Genomic DNA, 22,742 nt, shown 5'->3' on the forward strand with positions numbered 1-22,742 from the left:
TTTTCTAGAACAGTTTTGTCCAAGTCGGTAGGTAAACTATTTCGTTTTGATATTTATAGAAGATATTGTGTCATTGCATAAAAGCATTGGTTATAGGTAAGGCACATCCTATCTAGTCCCTGTTGAAAGCTTGTTTTTTATTCTGATGTTTTCTGTCACTGTTTTCTCCAGGTTAGCACAATTGTAGCATTTTCTAATTCTCACGTGTCATTATTTCTTATATTCCATCACATGAGTGGTTTTGGATCATGTGTGACCTGTCATGCTGCACCAGGGTGAAGAACTGGAATATTAATTAGTGCTATAACAAGATTAAAAAAATCTTGTAATAAAATTTGTAACAAGGCTTTTTAAACGTCTTGCTCTTAATTCAAACAGTAGTTTTAGTTTTCTTTCCTAAATCTCTAGAAAAATATAATTGATCTTTGGTATGTTGTTACTCAAAATAAGTCTCCATCAAACATGACTCCTCAGATTTCTTTCATGTTTCATGTATACGCTTTTGGTGTTTAAAGAAATCAGTAGCTCACAGAGGAGTTATTCAGTAGTCCTCATTCATGTTTCAGTCTTTCAGTGTTTACCTTCAGAGAACTCAACTGTGATGTTAATATCATTGAGAACAAAATTGCTTGTGCTTTTCTTTTGTTTTCAAAGGTTAATGCCAGAGGTTTTAAATTTAGTTTTGTCAAAACATTTTTTATTCATTGTAGACTTTCTAAACTAAGCACTAAAAAGTTAATGAACTTATTCTTTTAGAGTCTGATTACTGTAGATTCTAAGAACGTGTTGGGTTTGTTTTTTGCCAACACAGATATTGTAAAATCTGAGCTGTTCTGAACATACTGTGTCCTTCAAGGTTTTTAGCTTCAGACAGTATGAAGAAAACCTGTTGGTATTTCTGGCAAGTTAGAAAAATGAACAGCACTTGAGATTTTTTACTATTTGTATTTACAGTAGCACAGAGGCCTCAGTGAGTATGGGGAGTCCATTGTGCCAGTTGCTATAAAGATAGAGAATAAAAAATGATTAATTGCAAAAACATAGAACCCCAGAAAGGGGCTTGGGGCTTCGTTCCCTGCTTAATGCAACCCACTTTTGTTAGTTGCCTGTAGTTTGTATTAAAGATGGAGGGTCAGTGTTAATTTGAATATTGCAGATATTGACAGTTTGTGTCACAACTTCATTTATTTAAACATAGTTTTTTAATGCGTTTTCTCAGACACTGTATTCTTTTAGGACTCTAGGTTACCATAGAAACTGTTAGTTAAAATTCCTTGAGAGTATCCTAATAGACATCCATATGAAAGCTCACTTCTTATTTCAAGGCCCTCAATGTTAAATGTAGTATGTCAATTTTCGAATAGTCAAAAAACATTGGGCTACAGAATTGCATTATTTCTTTGTTTGAAGAGAGACAGGAGGCCCTCTTTGTACATTGCTCAGACAGGATTTCTCTTCTTTCCAAAGAGGAATTGGAGAGGGTAAAATCCTACATCCTGGTACATGCAGAAGGCCCAACAGCACTGGAGATGTGGAATATGTTCCAGGAGGAGCATAAAGAGGAACGAGAACTGCTAAATAAAATAATAAAACTTCAAAGATCTGTGTCTGACATAGACATCGGATACTATGTTCTTAGTCTAATTTATAGACAGACATGAAGAATCTTAAGGATATTGTGACAGGAACAAAGTGCAGCTTATCTGAATTTATTAATATTATTCACAGAGGCAGCATCATTTTCAGAAACCCAGAAAACAGCTGTTTAGACTCTGGTTTGCTTTCTGTGTCTGTCCCCCACGCCCAATTATGCTACATTTCTTGTTAAGGCTATATGCCTGGGCTGTCACTCAGAATAGTCAACCATCATATGGACTTGGTTATTAAGAAAAACAAAAGGAAACTTACCTGATTTTTTTTTTCTGTCAACAGCTCTTTTCCTTAAAGACAAGACAACTTGTCTAAATCAGTGGAACCATAACAAGTTACTGTAGCTGAGGATCTAGCCACAAGTTTCAAATACTTAAAGACCCCCATTAAGTTCAAAGGCATCTATTATCTCCACTATTGAGCCCAACTTGATCCTAAATATGTTTGCTGTAGCTGCTAACTCTTTCTCTGGTTTTCGGTTTGATATTTACTTACCAGTACTGCTGCAAGTGGTTATCTTTTCTAGACTGAAAAATTGTATAGAAGTGTAAACATTAATAATGAATAGTACTTGCAATAATAAAATCTGACACCCAGGACATGTTCTTTTCATTCATTAATATCAGCTATTCAAGATATGTACAACATACAAAATATTGTACTGATGCTAAGCTATGGCTCAGAAACACACAGATTGACACTACAGTCAGCTTGTTAGAATATATTGCAGTGTTGTTTAAAATTCAACTTACCCAGTGGTTTGTTTCCATCATTTTTGTTGAGATTATGAATCGTTGGAGCTGATACCAATTTCTGAAGTGAGTGGGAACTCTAATGAGAGTTTAACTGTGCAGCGCTTATTTATTACATGTTGTTTATTCAGTAGATTATGTCTCTTTGAAAATAAAGATGAATGCTATCAGAATTAATACATTCACAGGTCCTGTAGTTTCCACCTGAAACTGAAAATGGGAATACTTGTCTAAAATATTTAATTGCCTGCAATCAAACTGTACATCTTTCAGAAACAAAAGCAGCATCAGATACCCCTCTCCCTCAAAATCAGTGCCCAAGGACATAGTCTTTTTAAGATCTACAGATTAAACTATTGTATTTGCACACTCTGTAATCACATTAATGGCTTTAAGGGTTGGTTTTTATTAGGGTGGTACAAAAAGGATGCAAGTTCTCTACCAAAGATTATCTGGATAATCAGTAGGGTGGTTATATTCAGTTCAGCTTTTTCAGAAAATGTCATTAGTCACATTCCACTTCAATTTCCTGCTCTTTTAATAGACAAGTATATTCATAGGCCCAAGCATTTTTCCTTGCTTTCCATGTTTTGAGAAGACATTCTTCACGTTTTTCAACATTTAGAATGACTTGATTTGTTTAATGTAAATTATTTACTAACATTTCTTTTAAGAAATTGGATAGGTGTCCTGACCACTTCTAATACTGACTACATAGGTCAGTCTACATGCAGTGCTCAAAAATAAACAATTGACTGCCAGAAGTGGTTTAGATGGTATTACGTTCGCATTTTACCTAAAAGCTCATGCTTAGAATTTTATTTTTTTTGCTGTTGGTGCCTAGAAAACATGGTGCCATAAAATACAGACCCAAAATGTCACATACCACACATCACCTTGGTTATTTTGCCATTATGTTTGATTCCCTCCTCCCCCCCATCCTTGATCCAGATTTTGTCTGAGATTGTAAATTCTTTCTGGCAGGGACCTGTTGTCTTACATGCTTTTGGGTACTATATAAATAAGTCTGGTTTACTGTTGCAAGAGTCTATGCCCGAGCATATACCTAGTGACTGCCCTGTCTGTACATTGCTCAGATAGGATTTTTTCTTTCCAAAGAGGAATTGGAGAAGGTAAAATCCTCCATACTGGTACATGCAGAAGGACCAACAGCACTGAAGATGTGTAATATCATCCAGGAGAAGCATAAAGAGGAATGAGAACTGCTAGATAAAGTAATTAAAACTTCAAAGATTTTTTTTATCCCATCGATAATGTCACTTGGGGGAAAGTACACTTTATGTAAAAAGTATCAGCTGCCATGGAGAACTTCTGACTATTAGATTATAGACATGTAATAAAGCATGTGAATTTGAGAAGTTAACCTATACACTTACATAATTATTTATTGTGAAAATGAAATTCAGGTTAAAACACCCATGTTCTCGGCTTTGTGAAGAACAGTGGATATTTGCAGGACAAGTGCAAAGTTGTTTCAAAAATGCAAGTGTGAGGAAGCAGTGAAAGAACTGAAGTGCATCTAATTAAAAATCATACCAGAGTATGAAGAACAGAATGCATAGATAAATAGCAGAGATCATATTTAATTTGTTTATCATAAATGTGGAATTAATTAAAACATGACACAAAGGTACCCAATACAAGGGTTCTGGTGTCATGTGTTTAGTAAAAGCAACCGTTTTGCAAATATGTGTTGCTCTAAGCAGAGTGAATTTTTTTATATATATATTTTATACAAAAAAAAAATAGGAAAGACTTTGGCAAACCTGCAGCCAGAGGGCAAAGCTCTTCTGTTGCAGAAGCAGAGTTCTTTGTTGGATCTCCTTAATAAATTTGTGAAGCAAGGTTTAACAAACAGATTGGTTTGTGGTATTGGAAATAAATGAACAAAAAGCAATCAAAATTGATAATGGAGCTGAATGTAATGTAATCACGGGAAGCATAAACAAAATGATTAACTGTCCAATATTAAAGCTTTTGTTTCATGTAGTGGGCACAAAATGAGCCCTGTAGGAAAACCACAGTGGCATGTTTGACTGAGCTTATCACTCAGTTTGAAATAGGACTTTCTGTTGTACTATGTAGCCTTGGGTTGACAAACAGTTTGCAAACATCGATGATCAGCTTGCCTACTAAACAGAATACAAAAGACCTTCTTAAAGAACTTGATCAGGCTTTTTATGGTCCCAGGTTCTTTAGGCTATACATTACATTGATACTTTCCAGTGTGTTGCCAAAACACATGCACCAAGTGAAGTCCCACTGTCAATGAGATTAAAGTTGAATTTGACATGATATATTCAGACGTTACAGAGGAAATTCAGACACCAACTGACTGAGTTTACAGGATGGCCACTGTAATAAAAAACAAACAAAGGATTTGTGTACATTCAAAAGATTTGGATAAGGCTGTTAAATGCCACTCTGAGAATAACAGTTGAGGAGATCATGTATAGATTTTAAAATGCAAAATAATTTTCCGTTTTGGATGCAAACCAATGATTTTGGCAAGTCTTACATGAGACGGAAAATTCAAAAGCCTACAGGTGGTAGATATGTTTGATTTTCATTCAGGATTCCATCTGAGTCAAGCATCCAACATGATGTCCTGACTCTTTGAGGATCTGAATGTGGGGAAAGTAACTGTTGATTTGGGGCAAAAACAGAACCGCAAAGTGAGACTGTATACTGTATTATAGTGTGCTAAAGAGCCTGACAATGAACAGGAACAAGTGTCAGATAGGGCTAAATGACATTTTGAGATTGACTCAGATCTCAGACTCCTTGGCCTGGTCTACACTGGAGGGGGGGATCGATCTAAGATACGCAACTTCAGCTATGCTATTCACGTAGCTGAAGTCGAAGTATCTTAGTTCGACTTACCTGGCTGTCCTCACGGTGGCAAGTCAACTGCCGTGGCTCCCCCGTTAATTCCGCTTACTCCTCCAGCCAAGGTGGAGTACGGGCATTGATTTGGGGATCGATTTATCGCGTCCAGATGAAACACGATTAGTTGATCCCCTGATAGATAGATTACTGCCTGCCGATCCGGTGGGTAGTGTAGACGTGGCCTTCGTTAATTAGGTCTTTGAGGGAGAGGGAGTCTGATCTATCTTAGCAGCTGAATGGGTGGAACCAGGAAGAAATTGTTTTGAGAGACCTTTGAAGTTCAAGAATAGTAGTTATTGACAGATATCCTTTAAGAGGCAGAGTAATCCTCTCGCTCCTCTAAGGGATTCAGGTCTGCTGACTTCCATGCTAGACATCATGCGTGTGTGAGTGAAAGATTAATTAGCTGTATTAGTTTTGTGATGGTTATTTTGATATATATGATGGAGGTGTTTTTATTACATCTAACAGCCATCAGAATCAGTAATTGCTAACCTCTCCCCTATGATGGGAATATAAGCTTTTGTGACCCTGACCAATGTCATTTGAATCGAGCCAGAAAATGAAGACCAGTCACTTACTGGATTTCTTATTCTTACATCATTATCATAGAATGCAGCAAGTAGATTTCCTAATTCTCCTTTGATGGAGGCTTTCAGACCTTGTGGTTGCTTATTGGCAACTTTATGTGCCAGGACTAGTTGGTAGCTCTATCCTGAGTCCCAAGCACAAATGTCTCTATCCAGTTGGTACTGAGGCATGCAGTGGTATTGGAAATACCAACAGCAATACATTTCTTTTTCAAGTGAAAATTAGTTTGTATTGGGAAGGCGACCGGAAGTTAGGGAGTGTATTTCATCAGGTGAACTTCATATTGGGTTGACTAGCAAACTAGGTACTGGTTTCTTTAAACATAATTTTTTTTGTGAAATATGATAAAATGAAAAAAAAGTATATTAAAGGATTTGCCAACCATTGAACTCATTCATGGACTAAGAAAAAAAAACTGTTAGGGCTAGTGTAGCTGAGGGCTAATTACATTATTTGTTTTCAAAGTCAGCAGTTTCCTCCCTACTCTTTCATACTACTTAGCTTACTCCTATCTCTTCATTCCATGGTTTTGTTACACTTTTTGATCCATCTGGAGCAGTAGCCAAACAATAAAGAAAATGTAATGTGACTGTGCTAGGATTTCTCATCTCTGTCTTCAGCTACATGGTGTCAGGAGGGCAAGCTTGTCTCTCCTTTCAAGGAAATGAGGCAAGAGCACCCATTCCAGTCCTTATCTTTCCACTCTGCAGTCCTTGAAAGCTATGATAGGTAGTTCTGAAATGTGACCATTGAAAAAGGTGAGGAAAAGAATACTAAAAATGTGAGCCAGTCATTTTCATTTTGAGTTAATGTTTACTAAGTATTCTCTAACACGTTACAGCCATTGTTTTTGATAGAAAGAATCTGCAGTGTCTGTCAGTTCTGTGTTTATACTATTCCCCATTTTCTGACTCCATAGAGACCACATTCTCGGTGACTGATTATGAAAAAAAAAACATTCTACCTGATGGTCAGTGCATCCCATGGTGCTATCCATGCATAAGGAAGAGTTGCTTAGGCACTTGCTCAAAGAAACATTTTTGACATTGATAGTTTAGCTAATTATTTTTAGAATGTGACCTCTCCCTTTTGGCAAAGATTGGAAATAAATAGGTGAAGCCACTCTGGCAATGCTAAATTCTTCAGATTTTGTTGCCCCTGGTCAATCCAATTTTTGTCCTCCATGTAGTATGGAGACTGCCCTGTTTTCATTGCTCACTATCTCCAGCTTCTGGTGATGATCAAGAATCCTATGTTCATACTGATTTTATTAGCCTTGCCAGCTGCTTTTGGTACCATTGACCACAACGTATTGCAGACATGGCTGCTGTCTGTGTTAGGCATGGAGTCATTTTTGGAGTCACTGTTCTTTTCTTGCTGAGAGGTTTCACAGGGATAGTGTAGTGAAATGGACCTGCTACTGTGAGGACAGTCATGTGAATTTGTATGTGAGGCCAATGTCAGAGATCGTAAGGTTGCTTGGGTTGTGGAGTCTTCCATATACACATGGTGCTCTGTTTTTCGTCTTTGTCACACCTAGCCAGTGCAGTTGACTGTCTTGTCCAGTGTCTTGCTGGGACCAATGCTTGAATTAGAATGAGCTGGCTCAGACTCAACCAAGAGAAAACTATGGTGGTTATGGTGGGATAGAGGAATCAAGCTGAGAACTGGTGGAAGTAAATATTGCTATTTATTACCCAAATTCACAGCCTGTTAATTCATAATTGCTTCTAGGATGGGGCAGTTTCCAAAAACACTTTCAGTTGTTAGCTAAAAGATTGAAACTCTTTAGGATGCAGACCATCCCATCCAGCAATCCACAATTGATCTCCCACTGTCACGGGGAAGTTTGCCCAAAGATCAAGAATAGAATATAACCTTTAAATGTCCAGTTACAATTTATTTTGTGTTTTGTTTCATTCAGCATAGCACAACAGGAAAACATGCTCATCTTGAGGACCTGTGCTGTTTTTGCCTTTGTTTCTTTTTTTCTTTCTCCATCATGTCTATCTCTCTCTTGCTCGGGTATCTGTGTTCCACTCCTTCCCCTTCTCTGCACCAACTCCCGTTTCCACTAGTGGACTTCAAGTCTAATTCTTTCCCCTTTTGAATGTCAAATAAGCAGTGAAATAGAGATTCTTTTAAAATGCAATTAGGCCTTTAGAGTTACCATTGGAATTAATAGTAGGTAGTGAAGTTCATACCTCTCAGAGCCATAGTTTCAGGCAGACAGCCTTGCACTGGGTACGTTAAATTCATATATGGAATATTTCCTTTGCAACAATGAAAATAGAAACTACTTAATGAAAGCTTAGATTTTTGTATATCATGAACAGCCATGTGGGTACAGAATCCCATCACATAGGCTGTATCTAGACTAGCAACTCTGTATTTGATGCCTCTCTTGTTAACACTTTATTTAAAAAAAATAAAAAAAATTAAAGGTACTGTGGTCTTTTAAGGTCTTGATCCTTAAATTTACAGTGGAACTACTTGCATGAGTAAATTTATACATGTGTGCACGTGTTTTCAGATTTGGGGCTGAAATTTCCAGTATGGCCAGAATCCTTCAAAATAATCCTTTGTCCTCTTTCTAGAAATGACTTGCCTTGATTTTGTAGGACAAACAGTAAGAAATATAAAAATTGGTTGCAGTACCAAAGTGCACTCATTACACACGCAGGAAAAAAAGATCAAAAGTAATTTTAGCTAATACAGTCTTAAATGCATTTTTCTTTTGTTGGAAGATCATTTTATTTCATTATCTATTTTTAGTCTAACAATACTCACAGTTGTATATATGCCATTGTTACAAGTGAGTCAAGCTTATAATAATATAGGCTTCAGAAATGTATTTAAATTTAGGATTTATTTCTAACTTCTTGAAAGCCAAAAAGTTTAAAGATGATGACCTGAAGGTAATTTTGAATTAATTTACCAAGGATTAAACACTGACTGTCTTCCCACTTCAGAGTTCAGTACTGTATCATAAGAAAACAAACACATACATTTTATAAATCCATTTCTGTAAATGTAATCTGGATTTTTGTTCTGACCTCATTTTTACAAGCAATAAAATATTCTGTTTTCCTTTTGCTTGAGTTTCACGGACTTATCACTTTTATTTTTTAAAATCTGCTAAACTACCTTTATTCATTACTTTTTAAAAAATATCCCTGGATAATGTGCCAAAGAACATCTTAGTAGATCAGTCGGTAAGTAACTCAAGTTTACAGAGTTTCAAGATACTTGGGTTAGGGATCTAGCCACACAGAAATCTTCTGAGTATGGTTGGATAGCAGGTTAAGGAATCAGAATCTGGTGCTGTTCACTGCTAGAGCTAAGCAGAATTGTTTCACTTAATAGAATACAGTTTGGCAGTGACCAAAACTGTCCATGAATTCAGGAGGAATTCAGCAAATAGTTTCAGCCAAATAAAAAATTAGTTGATTTTTTCTTGAAAAAGTCAAAATGATTTGTTTCAGATTTTTCTAAATAAACCCTTTCAACATTTCTTTCAAATTGACTTTTTGTTTCAAATCAACCCAAACACATTTTTTGAAAAATTTTTTTTTTGCTTTGGTGAGGGTTAGTTTTGGTTTGAAATGAGCCTAAATTGTTTCTGGATTTATTTATTTTTTGTTTCGTCACCAAATTAGAAAAAATGAATTGCTGAACCCTAGTCGTTACCAATTGTCAGGCTGATTTGGTTAGGAGATTGCCCTTACAACCAGCATATTAGACTCCTAGTGGAAAATGTTAGCCCTTTTGCATGAGGATTATGTAAAGCAGGAGAGAGGAAAACAGGACACAAGATTTTGTAATGTTTTAATACTATATAATATATTCCATTATCATCAGCTAACACACATTCTTTACATGTTTGCCCATTAAGGTGACTGATAAGTAGCATGAGGTTTATAGAGGAATACTGTTTCTTTAACTATATCTATCCATCTCACCTGAGCTTGAAACAGCAAGCAGCCAAGGAACTGTAACAAGATTATAATCATGTGACAAAAAGAGAGAGGGATAGAGAAAAGGGAGAGGCAGTGGCAAAAGCACATCCTCCAGACGCTGTCATTTAAGGCTTCTTTTAAAAAAAAAAATAAAAGAAAAAAATCCTGATTCTATCAGCAGGGATTTTAGCTGTGCGTTAGTGTTTAGAAAAGCAAGAATGTTTTAAGTCACAACTTGCTTGACATGGTGTATCTGGTATTGCTATGTTACTATGCTGCTGCTTTACACCTTTTTAATTTCCTTCTTAGAATCAATCTACCGACGTGGAGCAAGAAGATGGAGGAAGCTCTACCGAGTGAATGGGCATCTGTTTCAAGCCAAACGCTTTAACAGAGTGAGTACTGTTGCTAAAAATGCCATTTTTGGGGTAATGCTCTGCAGTCATTGTTTTTTCAGTGTCTGCTTTTCCTGTATTTGGAACACGGGGAAGGAAAAGGAAAAGGGAGATGCTTGTTTATATGAATTCAGTATGCAATATTATTCACTGCACAACAGCCAGAAAGTCTGAAGTTTTTGAATTATTTAGAGTCTGGGATGAGATCAGTAGTACATAATTAATGGAAATGTTTTCTTTTAAATGCTCTTACAAGCTTTTATTATTGTTGTTTTTAATGTTATTTTTTTAAAGATATTTTTAGATCAGATTCTCTCCCTCTGTCTCGTGGTTCTGATTTTCTGTAAGCACAGTTATTGTCAATATTCCTTTCCATTCATTGTCTATATAAATTATTTTTATTAAATCTCTTAATATCCTGTCTTAACATGCTTGGAGCCGGAACTAGTATATAATGTAATTGGGGGGGGAAATTCTGGTATATGTATTTGAGCTGCAAATCAGTATATATGCCAAGATACAACAACATTAAGGATCTGACTTAATCCATACAAGTAAGAGAACATAGCTTTAAAGGCTGAGGAGACTCCTTCTTCCTTAACTTAGCCCATTGTGCCAGAATTTTGCAGCACATATACTATATATAAGATACACTTCTTAGAATTCCATAAAAGCCTAAGTGTAAAGAGGTGGGTTAATTTTTAGATCCAACAATGATATCCCATGACAGTAAAAGGAATCAAATCTTTGCTATTGTTTGGGTAGAGTTTTTTGTTTCCAGTGCTTTAGGGGGAAAAATGCCATTTGAAGTGTATTGCAGAGATCTAAGGCTGGTTAAGGTTAAGTATTGCGTCTGTGGACTGTTAAAATTTAAATGAGATATATATACATAATGCACCTTTTCACCACATACTAAACAAGTTAGTGACTAAGATGCCGTTTTTGATGCACGTTATGGAATGTGTTTTACCTTTTTACGTATTATACTTAACACATGATCAAAATGTATGCCTTTGGACAACATACATTTTAACTAGAAATCTACAGTATTATATTATTAATTAGTAAAATGTTTGTGAAAATTAGGCCTGTAGTTAATGTATATCTGTGGTTTTGAAACCTCACTAACATGGTCATTTTTATTTTTGTTGACAGTCCCTAGTAGGCCTGGTTTACACTAAACTTCAGTATAGAGAATAAATGCATTTCAGAGCTACAGCATCATAAGAATACAACTGAAGCTAGTTATACAGACATCAGTATACCATAGACAACAAAATATAGCGTGCATGTATATACATATGCATATGTGTGTCTGAGATGAGATATTTAACTTCAGCCTTGAATGAGTTTCTGTAGTCAATTCTGTAAATTTCTGAATTCATTCAAAATATCAGATGAATTGTGCAATAGAAATCCCTTTTAATACACCTATTGCAAGGCGAACGCTGTAGTCCGCTTAGTGTCTTGTCTTTCTCCTATTTTAATTCTTTCTGTTTATTTCTTATTTTTAAAAATACTGCACAAATGAAGGGTATATCATGTGAAGGGGTAGGTGGGGCTTGAATGTACAACTCTGTTAATATTCCCTTATATTCAACAGCACTGTAGATTGTGCTTGTTGATTTACTTACTCATAACTTTTACAAATACTTCTCAAAAATAGCAATTTGAAATGAGCGCTTGTAAGATCCTGAATTTTAACCTCCTTGATTGTCAGCATAATGTTAAAATAAATAAATAAATAAATAAAATCTTCTGTATTCTGTATATTTTAAGTGGGCGTATAACACTGTACACAGCTCAGTAGCAGTATTGAAGTGCCCTCAATTATATAACCTTTCCTCTTTCACTGTGAACCTCAAGTGCACTTGAATAGGAACCCAGTAAAAGAGTTATTAATTTAGATGATCACAAGCCTTTGTGCCCACATACAACGGTGACTGCCCCTAAGATTATAAGTATATGTAATAGAAAACTAACCCTCAGTTCCTGTTTCTTGATCTGCAGTGCTTCACTCAAGGATGTCAGTCACTAAGTTGTCATTTTTGCAGTCTGACATTTTCTTTAAACATCTCATTATTGGAGGCCTTTTATAGTTAGTCATTTTGTAAGCTATTTAGCCTGATCCCAGAATGACTCTCTTCATTATTTTTAATTTGTGACAAAATAAATAGAAAACTCGCATAATTTGACATGAATGTGTCAGAAGAAGGCCTGAATTCAAATTGTTCCTCAACATTTACAAAAAAATGTCCAATGGATCTGCTCTCTTTTTGCCATTTGTACTTGGAGTCTAAGCATGTAGACTCCTCGGGCCCCTCCTGAAATCCAGGGCATTGGGTGAGAGAACTGTGAGGCTTTCCTTCCTCGGTAGTCAGCTAGGCTGGGACCTTGGATTTCTTCTCCATTATATCTGTGAGAAACTAGCCAGTTAAAGATAGAAAGGTGCAGCAGGTATAGTCAATATTTTTTTAAAAAAGGAAAAAGTTGACACTTCCTTTCCCCCACTCTGTATTTGTTGTTTGTGATCTTAGGTTCCATTCTTACAACTGGTTCTTCAGTGGTGCAGGGTTCCTCCTATGCAGAACTACAAATCCTTATAAAAGGTGTAGATGGGCTTCAGAAAGATCATTCACTCTGTGACTAGTGCTAGTAAGAATTCAAAGTGACTTAACCATTTTCTGAAGAGCACTGTGTTCCTGTAAGTGATTGATTCCACAGAAGAAGATCTGAAAGCCGTACTGTAGCTTACGGGTTTGCTAGGCTAGACAGACTTTCACTGTTTTGGGGCTTGGAACAGTTACATCAGAGCCATCAGAGTTTGGTATAAGCCTGAGTGGAGGAGGAGGAATGCAAGACAGCATGTGCAGCTTTCAAGAATACAGTGAATCATGGGAAGACCAAGAGTAATGAGAGGAGTCTGGGACTGTCACTGTGGCTGCCGGAGCCAGCCTGTAGGTTGGGAGTACCTTCTTGAGCTCTCAAAAGGTACTGTGGATATGTGAGAGAATGGGGACTGTAATGATGAAATGGTTAGCATTTGAAAATCTAAGGTTGCTGTCTGGCAGCTTGTTGGGCAAAATGGCTAAAATGCATGCTGTTCGCATACATTGCGTTGATTAAAGAAACAGTACTGTTAATCACAGGTGGGAAGTGTTCAGCTTCTTAATGTGACAATTACTTTTGGATATAAGAAATAACAAGGAACCTAGCTAAAGGGGTAATGGATGCCCATTGGGGGTTAAAAAAGGTAATTTCATCATATTTTGGTGCATGTGTTAACATCTTACATTTATGTCATTGTTTAATGGGTTCCCCCCAACCAGTGTAGGACATTTTTAATATGAGCTATTTTATTATGTATTTTGATTATCCCAACAATCCTGCTGACATGCACTATTACCAATGTTAGTGTGTAGGTATGGTGAGGTGTACTGTAAGGATGTTAAAATTCCCCTTTATTACAAATGCTGTGATGTTCTTAGAGTTAAATAGTCATTTCAGAGTTTTTTCTTTTTCAAATAACAATGTGGTTCAAATTCCTGTCAGTTTTGTCTGTGTGCCACCGAGCAGCTCTTGATGTAGGAAAGGTAGGAAAAATGTGCAAATATTACAGTACATTTGTATTACAATCTAGCCATCTCTAATCCTTTGCCCTTGCTACGCTTGGTTAATATGAGCAGTCAACTTTATCTACATTTTAAACAAGATCTTAACACACTCAGACCTGAGCAAAGAAACTGCAAAAAGCAGTCTCTTTTGAATTCTATTCTTTATTATTGATTGCCTTTGAATAAAAGCTTTCTCTCACAAACAAGTTTCTTCTTCTGTTTGAATCTGAAGTAGTCATAGTCCTGTATTCGTTGTAGGTTCTCTTCCCCTCCCTCCCCCAGAGGAATAGTTAGATGTCACAAATTCAGTATTGTGAGTTTTTAGATCATTGAGAGAATGAGCTGTGAAGATGTTTATTGAAACACACATACTGGTAGGTAGGTAGATAGATATAGAAAATGAGCAAAATTGGTGAGGAAATTTAAGGAAAACAAGCTGGAAATATTGCAATAAAATGAATTTGAATTTGTGTTCAGTGTGAAAGTTTACTAGGCCTTTATTTTTCCTAAAAGTTCTTATCATGGCTACCAGTGTAGTCTGGATATCAGCTACTACTGTCATTTACATATTCTGACCTGGATTAGGCTCAGATCCTGTAACACGTAGGCATGTGCTGAACTTTACATGCATGTGTAGTGCAGTTGCAGCTGATGGGACTGATCACATGCATAATAAGCTGTGTGTAAGTATTTACAGGATCTGGGCCACATATGGCCCAGGATTTAAAACACACTCAGTGGCAACCATGAAACCTGTGTGCACTAGCGCTTCTACAGAGGCTAATGATGGTACAAACATTTGGCCCAAAAAACCTTGTATATATTCCTACTTCTGTCTCTATCATCTGTCTTTCCCCTAGTGTATGCACAGACTAAATGTACACCTCCAGTTTTATAATAGCATATTTAGTATACAACTTAATTTGATATATAAATAAATGATCAATTTGAAATTATGAAAATGAAATGCATGCATTAATTACAACTTCTTAATCAGATATTTTCAAATACGGCAAAGCTATCTGGCCTAATAGAGCTAATTGTAATGTTGAAAAAAATTGTAAGAGGCAATTATAAGGAGGGGGGGGGGAACCTGTTTAAATCATTTTTTTTAAGTAGTCATTACTTGTCATGCTTGCATAGCTCAGACAGTTTAAATGATTTTATTCAAAATCCTTTGGACAGAGAATGACCATAAAAAAGCAGGTTTTGGGACATCTCTGAACAATATTACAGGACCTTTTTCATAAGTGAAAATCTACTACTTTGTCACATCTCTCAAACAATTGGCCCATAAATCTGAAACATTTCAAGAAAAAAATAAGTGGTGGAGACTCTAACACATGAAAATTTTCAAGAAAAATGAATTTTAAAAAGAAGAAAGTAAAGGTGGTGAGAGATCAAAATTGGAAAGAATGATCTGTTCCTTAGTTAATTTGTATGGAGACCAAGGTAGTAATCCTGGCAATAGTACGTATCACACTGCTACATCTCATCATAATATGAATATAGGCTACCATTGAAGAGACTGTTTGTTTCTAAGTATCTGGAGAGCCAGGTATTGGAGCACAATACAAGTATCTTATTTTAATGAGTCATATTAAATAGTGGAACAATATGGGTATAAAATAACTTGATGTAACACATACATCAAGTTGTGACAGGAAATAGCGACTCTTGTTAAAAACTGCAGAAGCAAATGGCAATTGGTATTGGGCCAAGAGGCAAAATAAAAAGCAACGAAACAAAGTGAAAATTGAAACCTTCTTGGTTTAGCTTCTATTCGTGAATATACGGGTGGTATGTTTAGAGTATCCTTTTCTGATGGGAGTTCTAATCATACAGGAAAACAGGCATAAACTCTGAACTGTCTATTTATTGACAAAGATTATGAGGTGTTTCTCTTGCAGGGTAGTGACCCAGTCCTGCTAATCCTTGGTGCAAGTAGTCCCCTTGACATAAAATCTGTAGGCTTGAAACCAGGTTAGGAAGATGTCTCAATGAAACATACATTGGCACTAATGAACTCTTTCACATTAGTAGTTCATATGTTATGTCACAGAGATGTGGTACATTCCTGCAAATTGAGAATGATCAACATTCAAGGGTTTTGAGGAGAATTTTTGGTTTGGTTGGGGTGTTGGGGGTTTTTGCATTTAATCAAAACTGTATCCTAGGTCTTCCTCACAGCGGCTTGGAGGACAAAAATCACAGGGCTGCCCGTTGGAGGGGGGGAGCAAGTGGGGCAATTTGCCCTGGGCCCCGCAGGGGCCCCCACAAGAGTTTTTTGGGGGCCCTGAAGCAGGATCTTTCACTTGCTCCAGGGGCACCGGAAAACTCTTGCAGGGCCTGGCCCCCGGAGCTTCTTTCGCTTTGGGTCTTCGGCGGCAATTTGGCAGCGGGGGGTCCTTCTGCTCCAGGACTGGCCACCAAACTGCCCCAAAGACCCACAGTGGGGGGTTCTTCCGCCCCGGGACCTGCTGTCGAAGTGCTGGGTCTTCTGCAGCAATTCGCTGCTGAGTCAGAGTAAGAGAGAAATTCAAAACTAAGCCAAGAGGCACATGCTCAAATAATTCAGAAACAAATGAGAGCAAGGAAGTTGGAAAGTCCTAAAAATCAAAGCTGCAATCAGACCCTAGGAGTCCTGACTCCCAGTCTATGCGTATGGTCATAGCCCAAATACTCTCCTCGGTTCTTTCCATTGATTGGCCTGGCTTGGAGTATCAGAAATCCAAGAAAGTATAATCCCAGTGCTCATAAATCATAAATTTTAAAGCTTGCCTCCATTAGGCACTCTGCCCCTTTGAAAATATATAAAACATCTTATTTTTTAATTGAATGTTATTTAAAGTAAATATATTGATTCCAAACATGCCTTTTCTACTGGGTAAAATGGCCAAATTTAGGCATGCTGATGTGTTCCAGTATCAGCTAAATCACTGTGTTCATTTCCAGGCATTAGGAAAAATACTGAGAAATCTCTAGTGTTGATTTATGTAGAAGGAGGAGACACATTAAACTTAAAAGGGGAAGAGCCTTCATCCAGTACTCCAGTTAGAATCTTGTTCATTTCTTTATAATTTCTCTATATACATACTTTAGAGATTTATCAAATAATGTCAGCTCAGCAGTGCAAAAAAGTCCCCCTCCCTTGGTCTTAAGAAACTTCTTTGAGGACTCTTGCATAACAAGTTGATGTATAGAAGTTCTCTGATCATCCCTTTTGATTTTTTGATGAAGCAGTTCTGGGAATTCTTTTATATTCGAAGTACAATTAGCATTTTGATCCTTATTGCAACTTGTTGAGCCTCAGCGTTTGCTGTTGAACAGTTGTACTCAGCATCTGGATAAAACAAAAAAACTCTGAATTAAATATGGAAGAATATTAATACAGTGCTATCCAAGGAATGCATTAACCTCTATTTTCACAGGCTTATTTCTTAACCATAAAATTATCCATAAGCTGAAATTTTTCACACACCAGTCCAAGGAGTGACATTTTTAACAATTTGTGGGGAAGTGAAAATTAATTTGGCTGTTGGAAAGGTTAATGCTGTCTCAGTGTTGTGCACCTGCTGTCCATAAACAGTCTTATTCATACAGGGCCATAGCTGAGCATAATGTTTTATGGACAGTCTATGCCCCAAGGAACTTGGTCAATGTCAGTTAAACCTTACATATTTTGTTCTACTGACTTGCAGTATTCTCTCCTCAACTAAAACGAACTATGGACAATTGTGCCTTCTGTTATGGTGCTCCATACAGTCCAGATATTCTTTTCCTGCAGTGTGACAAGCAGTCTTGCTCTACAGCCTCAAAATCTCATAGAAATACATTTTTCAGTATCTTTAACCAAATACCATCTGGCTTTGCTCTTATGCCTCACCTCATAATCACTTAATTTAGCTCATGGTTTGTTATTTCACACTGTAATTGACACAGCGAAAATACATTTGTAATTTTTCTAATTTAGGTATTAAGCTCTTCCTCCCAGAAACCTTGTCTTAATACATGCCTTCAAAACGTTGCACACACTAATGGCAAAAAAAGAAAAATACTAATAGCCCAACTTTTGCATGCAAATTGCTGGTGTAGCAATGTCCAATAGGTGTACTTCTGCTTTTACTGACAGTCAATTTCGGTTTTGGAATGTTGAGTACAGTACCTAAAATCAGAAGCAGTGTTTGAATAAAGTTTTGAAGATGCACCCACAGGTGAGTGATATCAATAAAAGACATGTTTCTGATGACTATAAATACTTGAAGGAGTGTGAAATAGTTTCTTTTGGCCGGTAGGGTTATGAATACATAGAGAAGAATTGTTAGAGGTCTAAAACTTGAATATAATTATACTGCTTGCTTTTTAGAGAGCATATTGTGGCCAGTGCAGTGAAAGGATATGGGGTCTCGGAAGGCAAGGCTACAAGTGTATCAACTGCAAATTGCTGGTCCATAAACGCTGTCACATACTTGTTCCACTGACCTGCAAAAGGCATATGGTAAGTTGGTATTCTGTATAAAGCTAATGTGTTTTACCACCTCCAAGTTCGTTATTTACAAAGAGTATTTCCTAACTGACAAAATGTTGTTCATGTATGCAGGTCGCTAGGTTTGCAAATGGAGAAGGGGAGGGTGTGTGTGTTGTGATCAATGAAGACAGAGTGAGGAAAGCAGACCTTTGTGCTGTGAATAAATACAAACAGACTTGGATTTGAAGTTCTTATTAATTCACAAGAAAGTATTTATTTCACAGATAAATGAACACAGTTTGAAAAAACGTTTTCAGTTGTATCCTTTGTCTCATGGGAATTTCTGCAGATTTAAGAAGCTCTTTTTTGTTTTTACATCTCCATTTGTCATTTAGACATCTCCCCTGGGTCCTGCTGCCATTTTAAACTCAGTCTATTAAATACTCACCTTCTCCTGATCTGTCTACCCATCTCCTGTATCTATTTATATTGACAACTCCAGTATTCTTTCAATCGTAGACTCAAAACTTTGGTGTCCTCTCCTTCCAATCCCCAGCCTCTTCCAAACCTGTCCTGTATTCGGTATCTTACTAGTTACTTTGATTTCTTCCTCTTTTAATATCAACCAAATTCATCTTTTCCTCACCCTTCCAACTACTGAAACACCTTTTGCATACATTGCCTTGATTCTTTGCCATCCTATTCATTCCTGCTTATGTGGAGATTGTATTTGAGTCAAACATACTTGCTGCTGTGTCTGCTCTAACAGTTCTACATGTCTTATGTTAATGGTTGAGAATTCGTTACAAAAAGAAAACTAAAACTTATGTCCTTTATTAATGAATGCAAGACCTTTTGGAACAATGGCAGTATTTCTTATTTTTAGCTGGGGCAGGGAATATGCTGATGCTTTAGACTGTCTATATAAATTCACACTAAACGTGGATTTATGGAATGGCTGCAATTTCACATGATACAGTCTCAGAAATCTTTAATTCTGTTTGTGTGTATTTTACAGTAAAATATGCTGGATTTAGTTTTAAAAGAGAATTATTAAACATGAGATTTGTTTACACTGCACTGTGCAGGGGGCAGATGGACTTTTTGTAGAAGCTTTTTATAATTCATTACAAACCATTCATGTTTTCATAAATATCTGTAATAACCCATTACCTGTCCTGGAAGCTTCAAGTGTAAATTTCTAGCTATACATTATCTATAGAACAAGACGGACTTGTTTAAAACCTTTAGTAAGCCATATTCGGATGGCATAAAACAGATTACATTAATTGATGGATGTTTTTTCCTGTAAATTCTGTATTTTGCCAGGATTCGGTCATGCCTTCCCAGGAACCTCAATTAGATGATAAAAATGATGACGTTGACCTCCCCTCAGAAGAAACTGATGGCAGTAGGTATTTATACTTACGCTTTTGGATGTAACTATAGTCATAATAGGAACCATGATACTAACTCAGTGCTACCAGTATTAGTAATAGTAATTTTTAGTACGTTTGCCGTGTTGGTTCCAGGATGAGAGACACAAGGTACGTGATGTAATATATTTTATCGGATCAAACTCTGATTTCAGACTACACAGAGCTCTTCTTCAGAACTGGGGAAGGAAATCGGAGTGTCTGAACTAAATACAAGTTTGGGATAGATTGTAGGAGGACGTTGGAAACGGAGTGGGCAATAAAGGTTATACTGTTATGCAAAAGAGATTTCAAGTGGCCCATTAGAGGTTAGCAAGCAGGAGTGTATTATAAATTGTTGTAATGAGCCATGAAACCAGTGTCTAGCAGTGTTCTGAATTTAAGTTTTTAGCAGGAGCAATGGAAGCTCCCTAAAACTGACTGCGGGGGGCCACTGTTGCCCAAACCATGGCCACGCTGCCTCTTGCCTCGAGGCCCCATCCTCTTCTCGCTCCTCCTTCCCTGTCCCTCGTCCTTCCAACCAGTAAAAATTGATGGGCCCGTGACTCCAAATCCCACTCTATTCTGGAACCCCTCATTTCTAGCCTCGCTTTTTGAAGTTTCTATGCAGGCTTCCTTTGAGGACGTGTATTGGAAGATCAGTTATGGAGTGATAGCTTTGTGAAAAGTGCTTGCCAACAAGTGGTAGTGTTTTCATCTTTTATCCTTTTTCTATGAGTTTTTTTGAGAGCATTCTAATTGTTTGGTTTCACCCGCTTAGTTGTTGTTGAGGCATTTGATGCACTGATGAAATACACCCTGTTGTGATAGGCAAGTGTAGGACACATGATTCTTGCAAGGTGTGTTGTGAGGGGCATTGATCATTGTAGCAGTGAAGTTTGTCTCCAGGTTTTGCATCTGTTTTTATGGTAGGGTCTGATGCCACTTTGAGTTGGTGTGTCCTCGTCTGTGGGGAGCTCGCTTCTGATGGTGAGATTGGTATGATTAGGGAGTTGATTGAAGGTGAGATTAGGGAACTGTTTGAAGGCCAGAAGAGGGGGTTCAGGAAACATTTCTTTCAGAAAGTGGTCCCCATCAAATATGAGCTGTAATTATTTGATGATGCCCTGTATGGGTTCCATTGTGGTTTGATAGGTGACAGCTAGGTGTGTGTAGAGACAGGGTATGGCTACATTTGGAATTTCGCGCTTTGAAGTGTGAGTGTAGTCAGAGCGGCAGCGCTGGGAGAGAGCTCTCCCAGCGCTGCATGTAAACCACATCCCAGCGCTGCTGCCCTGATTACACTGACGCTTTACAGCACTGTATCTTGCAGCACTCACGAGGGTGTTTTTTCACACCCCAGTTGCAGCGCTGTAAAGTGTGAGTGTAGCCAAGCCCTAGGTTTGTAGTGTTTTTCCTGCTGTGTTAAGCTGTAAGTTTATTCACAGGTAATAGCTGAGAAGCATCATTACCATATTACTTTAAAGGATTTTTCAAAAAATCATACGCACTACAATTTGTTACGGGGTACTTATAAACATTAAAGTTATTTTAATGTTTAATATTAACAGTAACATTAGCATCAAATATATTAAAGGTATCTTGTTATACCATGCCTTTTATGTAGGCAGTTTGTTTGCTGACCAGGTATGTTCTTTATTTGCAGCTTCTTTTGTGCTGGCAGTTCTCACCTTTCTTTATCAGTTAGGTAATTTGCATCAACACAGGCTTGGCTTTTGGATTCAAAGCCATCAGCAGAGCTCAGAGACTCTGTCTTAACACACAGGGATCTGAAAAAGAAAACACAGCCTATTGCGGCTCTTTTTGGAGCCCTAATAGGATTTTAATTCAGCAGCATGTTTCATTTGCATTTTTTTTACCCCTTTCTACAATACACACTGCACATGTCCTAGGGAAAATGCACATTCTTTCTATACTATAACTTTTTAAAAACATTAGCCATATTAATTTTTACATAAGATGTAACTGTTTCTTTTGTTCTTACAGAGTTTTCATGTACTCCTATCAAAGTGACCGTCTGTTTACACAGAACCATTTTAAGGCTCAGTGTTTTTAACATTGCTTCTTTTTGTTTTGTGCACCTCACCTCTGCTGTTGCTTCAGAGGGTCACTGTTAATTTCTTATTCTTTCATTACAGCTCTTATCTGCTATTGCTACAAAAAAAACAAACCAAACAAACAAACAGACTCCCGAATCTCTACCTATTCTCCTGATTTTGACTGCCCTATTGCAGCCATGACTTGGTCTTTATTTAAAAACATTTTATTTTTTGTAAAGAATCAAGTTACCCCTTAGGAGTTAAATGCTAAATCCCAAAGCCAAAGAGCACTAATTACCTGTGTCTTGCAAAAAGGTCTGTCAGTTTTGCAACTTTGAATTAAAGAGTCAAATGAATTTTTAGTGGCATTAAAAACAAAAACAAAATCAATTTATCTTACACCTACAAAACAGGAGTTTTACAAACCAGATGTGCTGGTTTAGATTCTTAGAACTTTACATATTTTCACAGACAGATACATACACATTTTCTTTTCCTTAACATTTTTTTTACACTGCTTTGTTTTTGCATAGCTGTATATATATTTGGATTATTTACAGGCATTCTTCTGGAAAAGGGCCCATTTTCCCTTCAGAATGGCTGCAAAGAAACCAAGAATTCTTTGTCTTTAACATGGTCCTTTTTAACATTTTCCACAAAGTTTAACTGCTTAATTCTCTTCAGCCTCTGTAGTGTTAACTTGTCACTCTCTTTTCAAAAGTCACTTGTTTATGCCCCAAAATGACACCTTTATCACCTCAGATTTCACCATTTTAAGTATTGTTCCAGGGGTTCATGCCTGCACTTACTGCTTTTCTAATTCCTGACATTATTCCTTTCAACCTGTTTTTCAGTTTGTTTATCTGTTGCTTGCCTGCTTGTCTGGGCCCGATCCTGCTTTTTTTCCAGTGAACCGTTTGTGAGTGAT

General features: G+C 37.1%; 1 protein-coding gene across 6 annotated transcripts in view; it reads left to right on the forward strand.

Annotated features, from left to right (window-relative positions):
* Positions 1 to 22,742, forward strand: part of PRKCZ (protein kinase C zeta) — a 145,385-nt gene that overhangs the window by 70,008 nt on the left and 52,635 nt on the right. For all 6 annotated transcript variants that reach the window (XM_030537842.1, XM_030537843.1, XM_030537841.1 and 3 more), the window contains 3 exons: positions 10,172 to 10,257; positions 18,238 to 18,369; positions 19,669 to 19,750. In XM_030537842.1, coding sequence (XP_030393702.1) covers positions 10,172 to 10,257; positions 18,238 to 18,369; positions 19,669 to 19,750 — 300 coding nt within the window. The remainder of the gene's footprint in view (positions 1 to 10,171; positions 10,258 to 18,237; positions 18,370 to 19,668; positions 19,751 to 22,742) is intronic.

The sequence above is a fragment of the Gopherus evgoodei genome, chromosome 18 (genome assembly GCF_007399415.2).
Source record: "Gopherus evgoodei ecotype Sinaloan lineage chromosome 18, rGopEvg1_v1.p, whole genome shotgun sequence".
NCBI classification, from domain to species: Eukaryota; Metazoa; Chordata; order Testudines; family Testudinidae; genus Gopherus; species Gopherus evgoodei.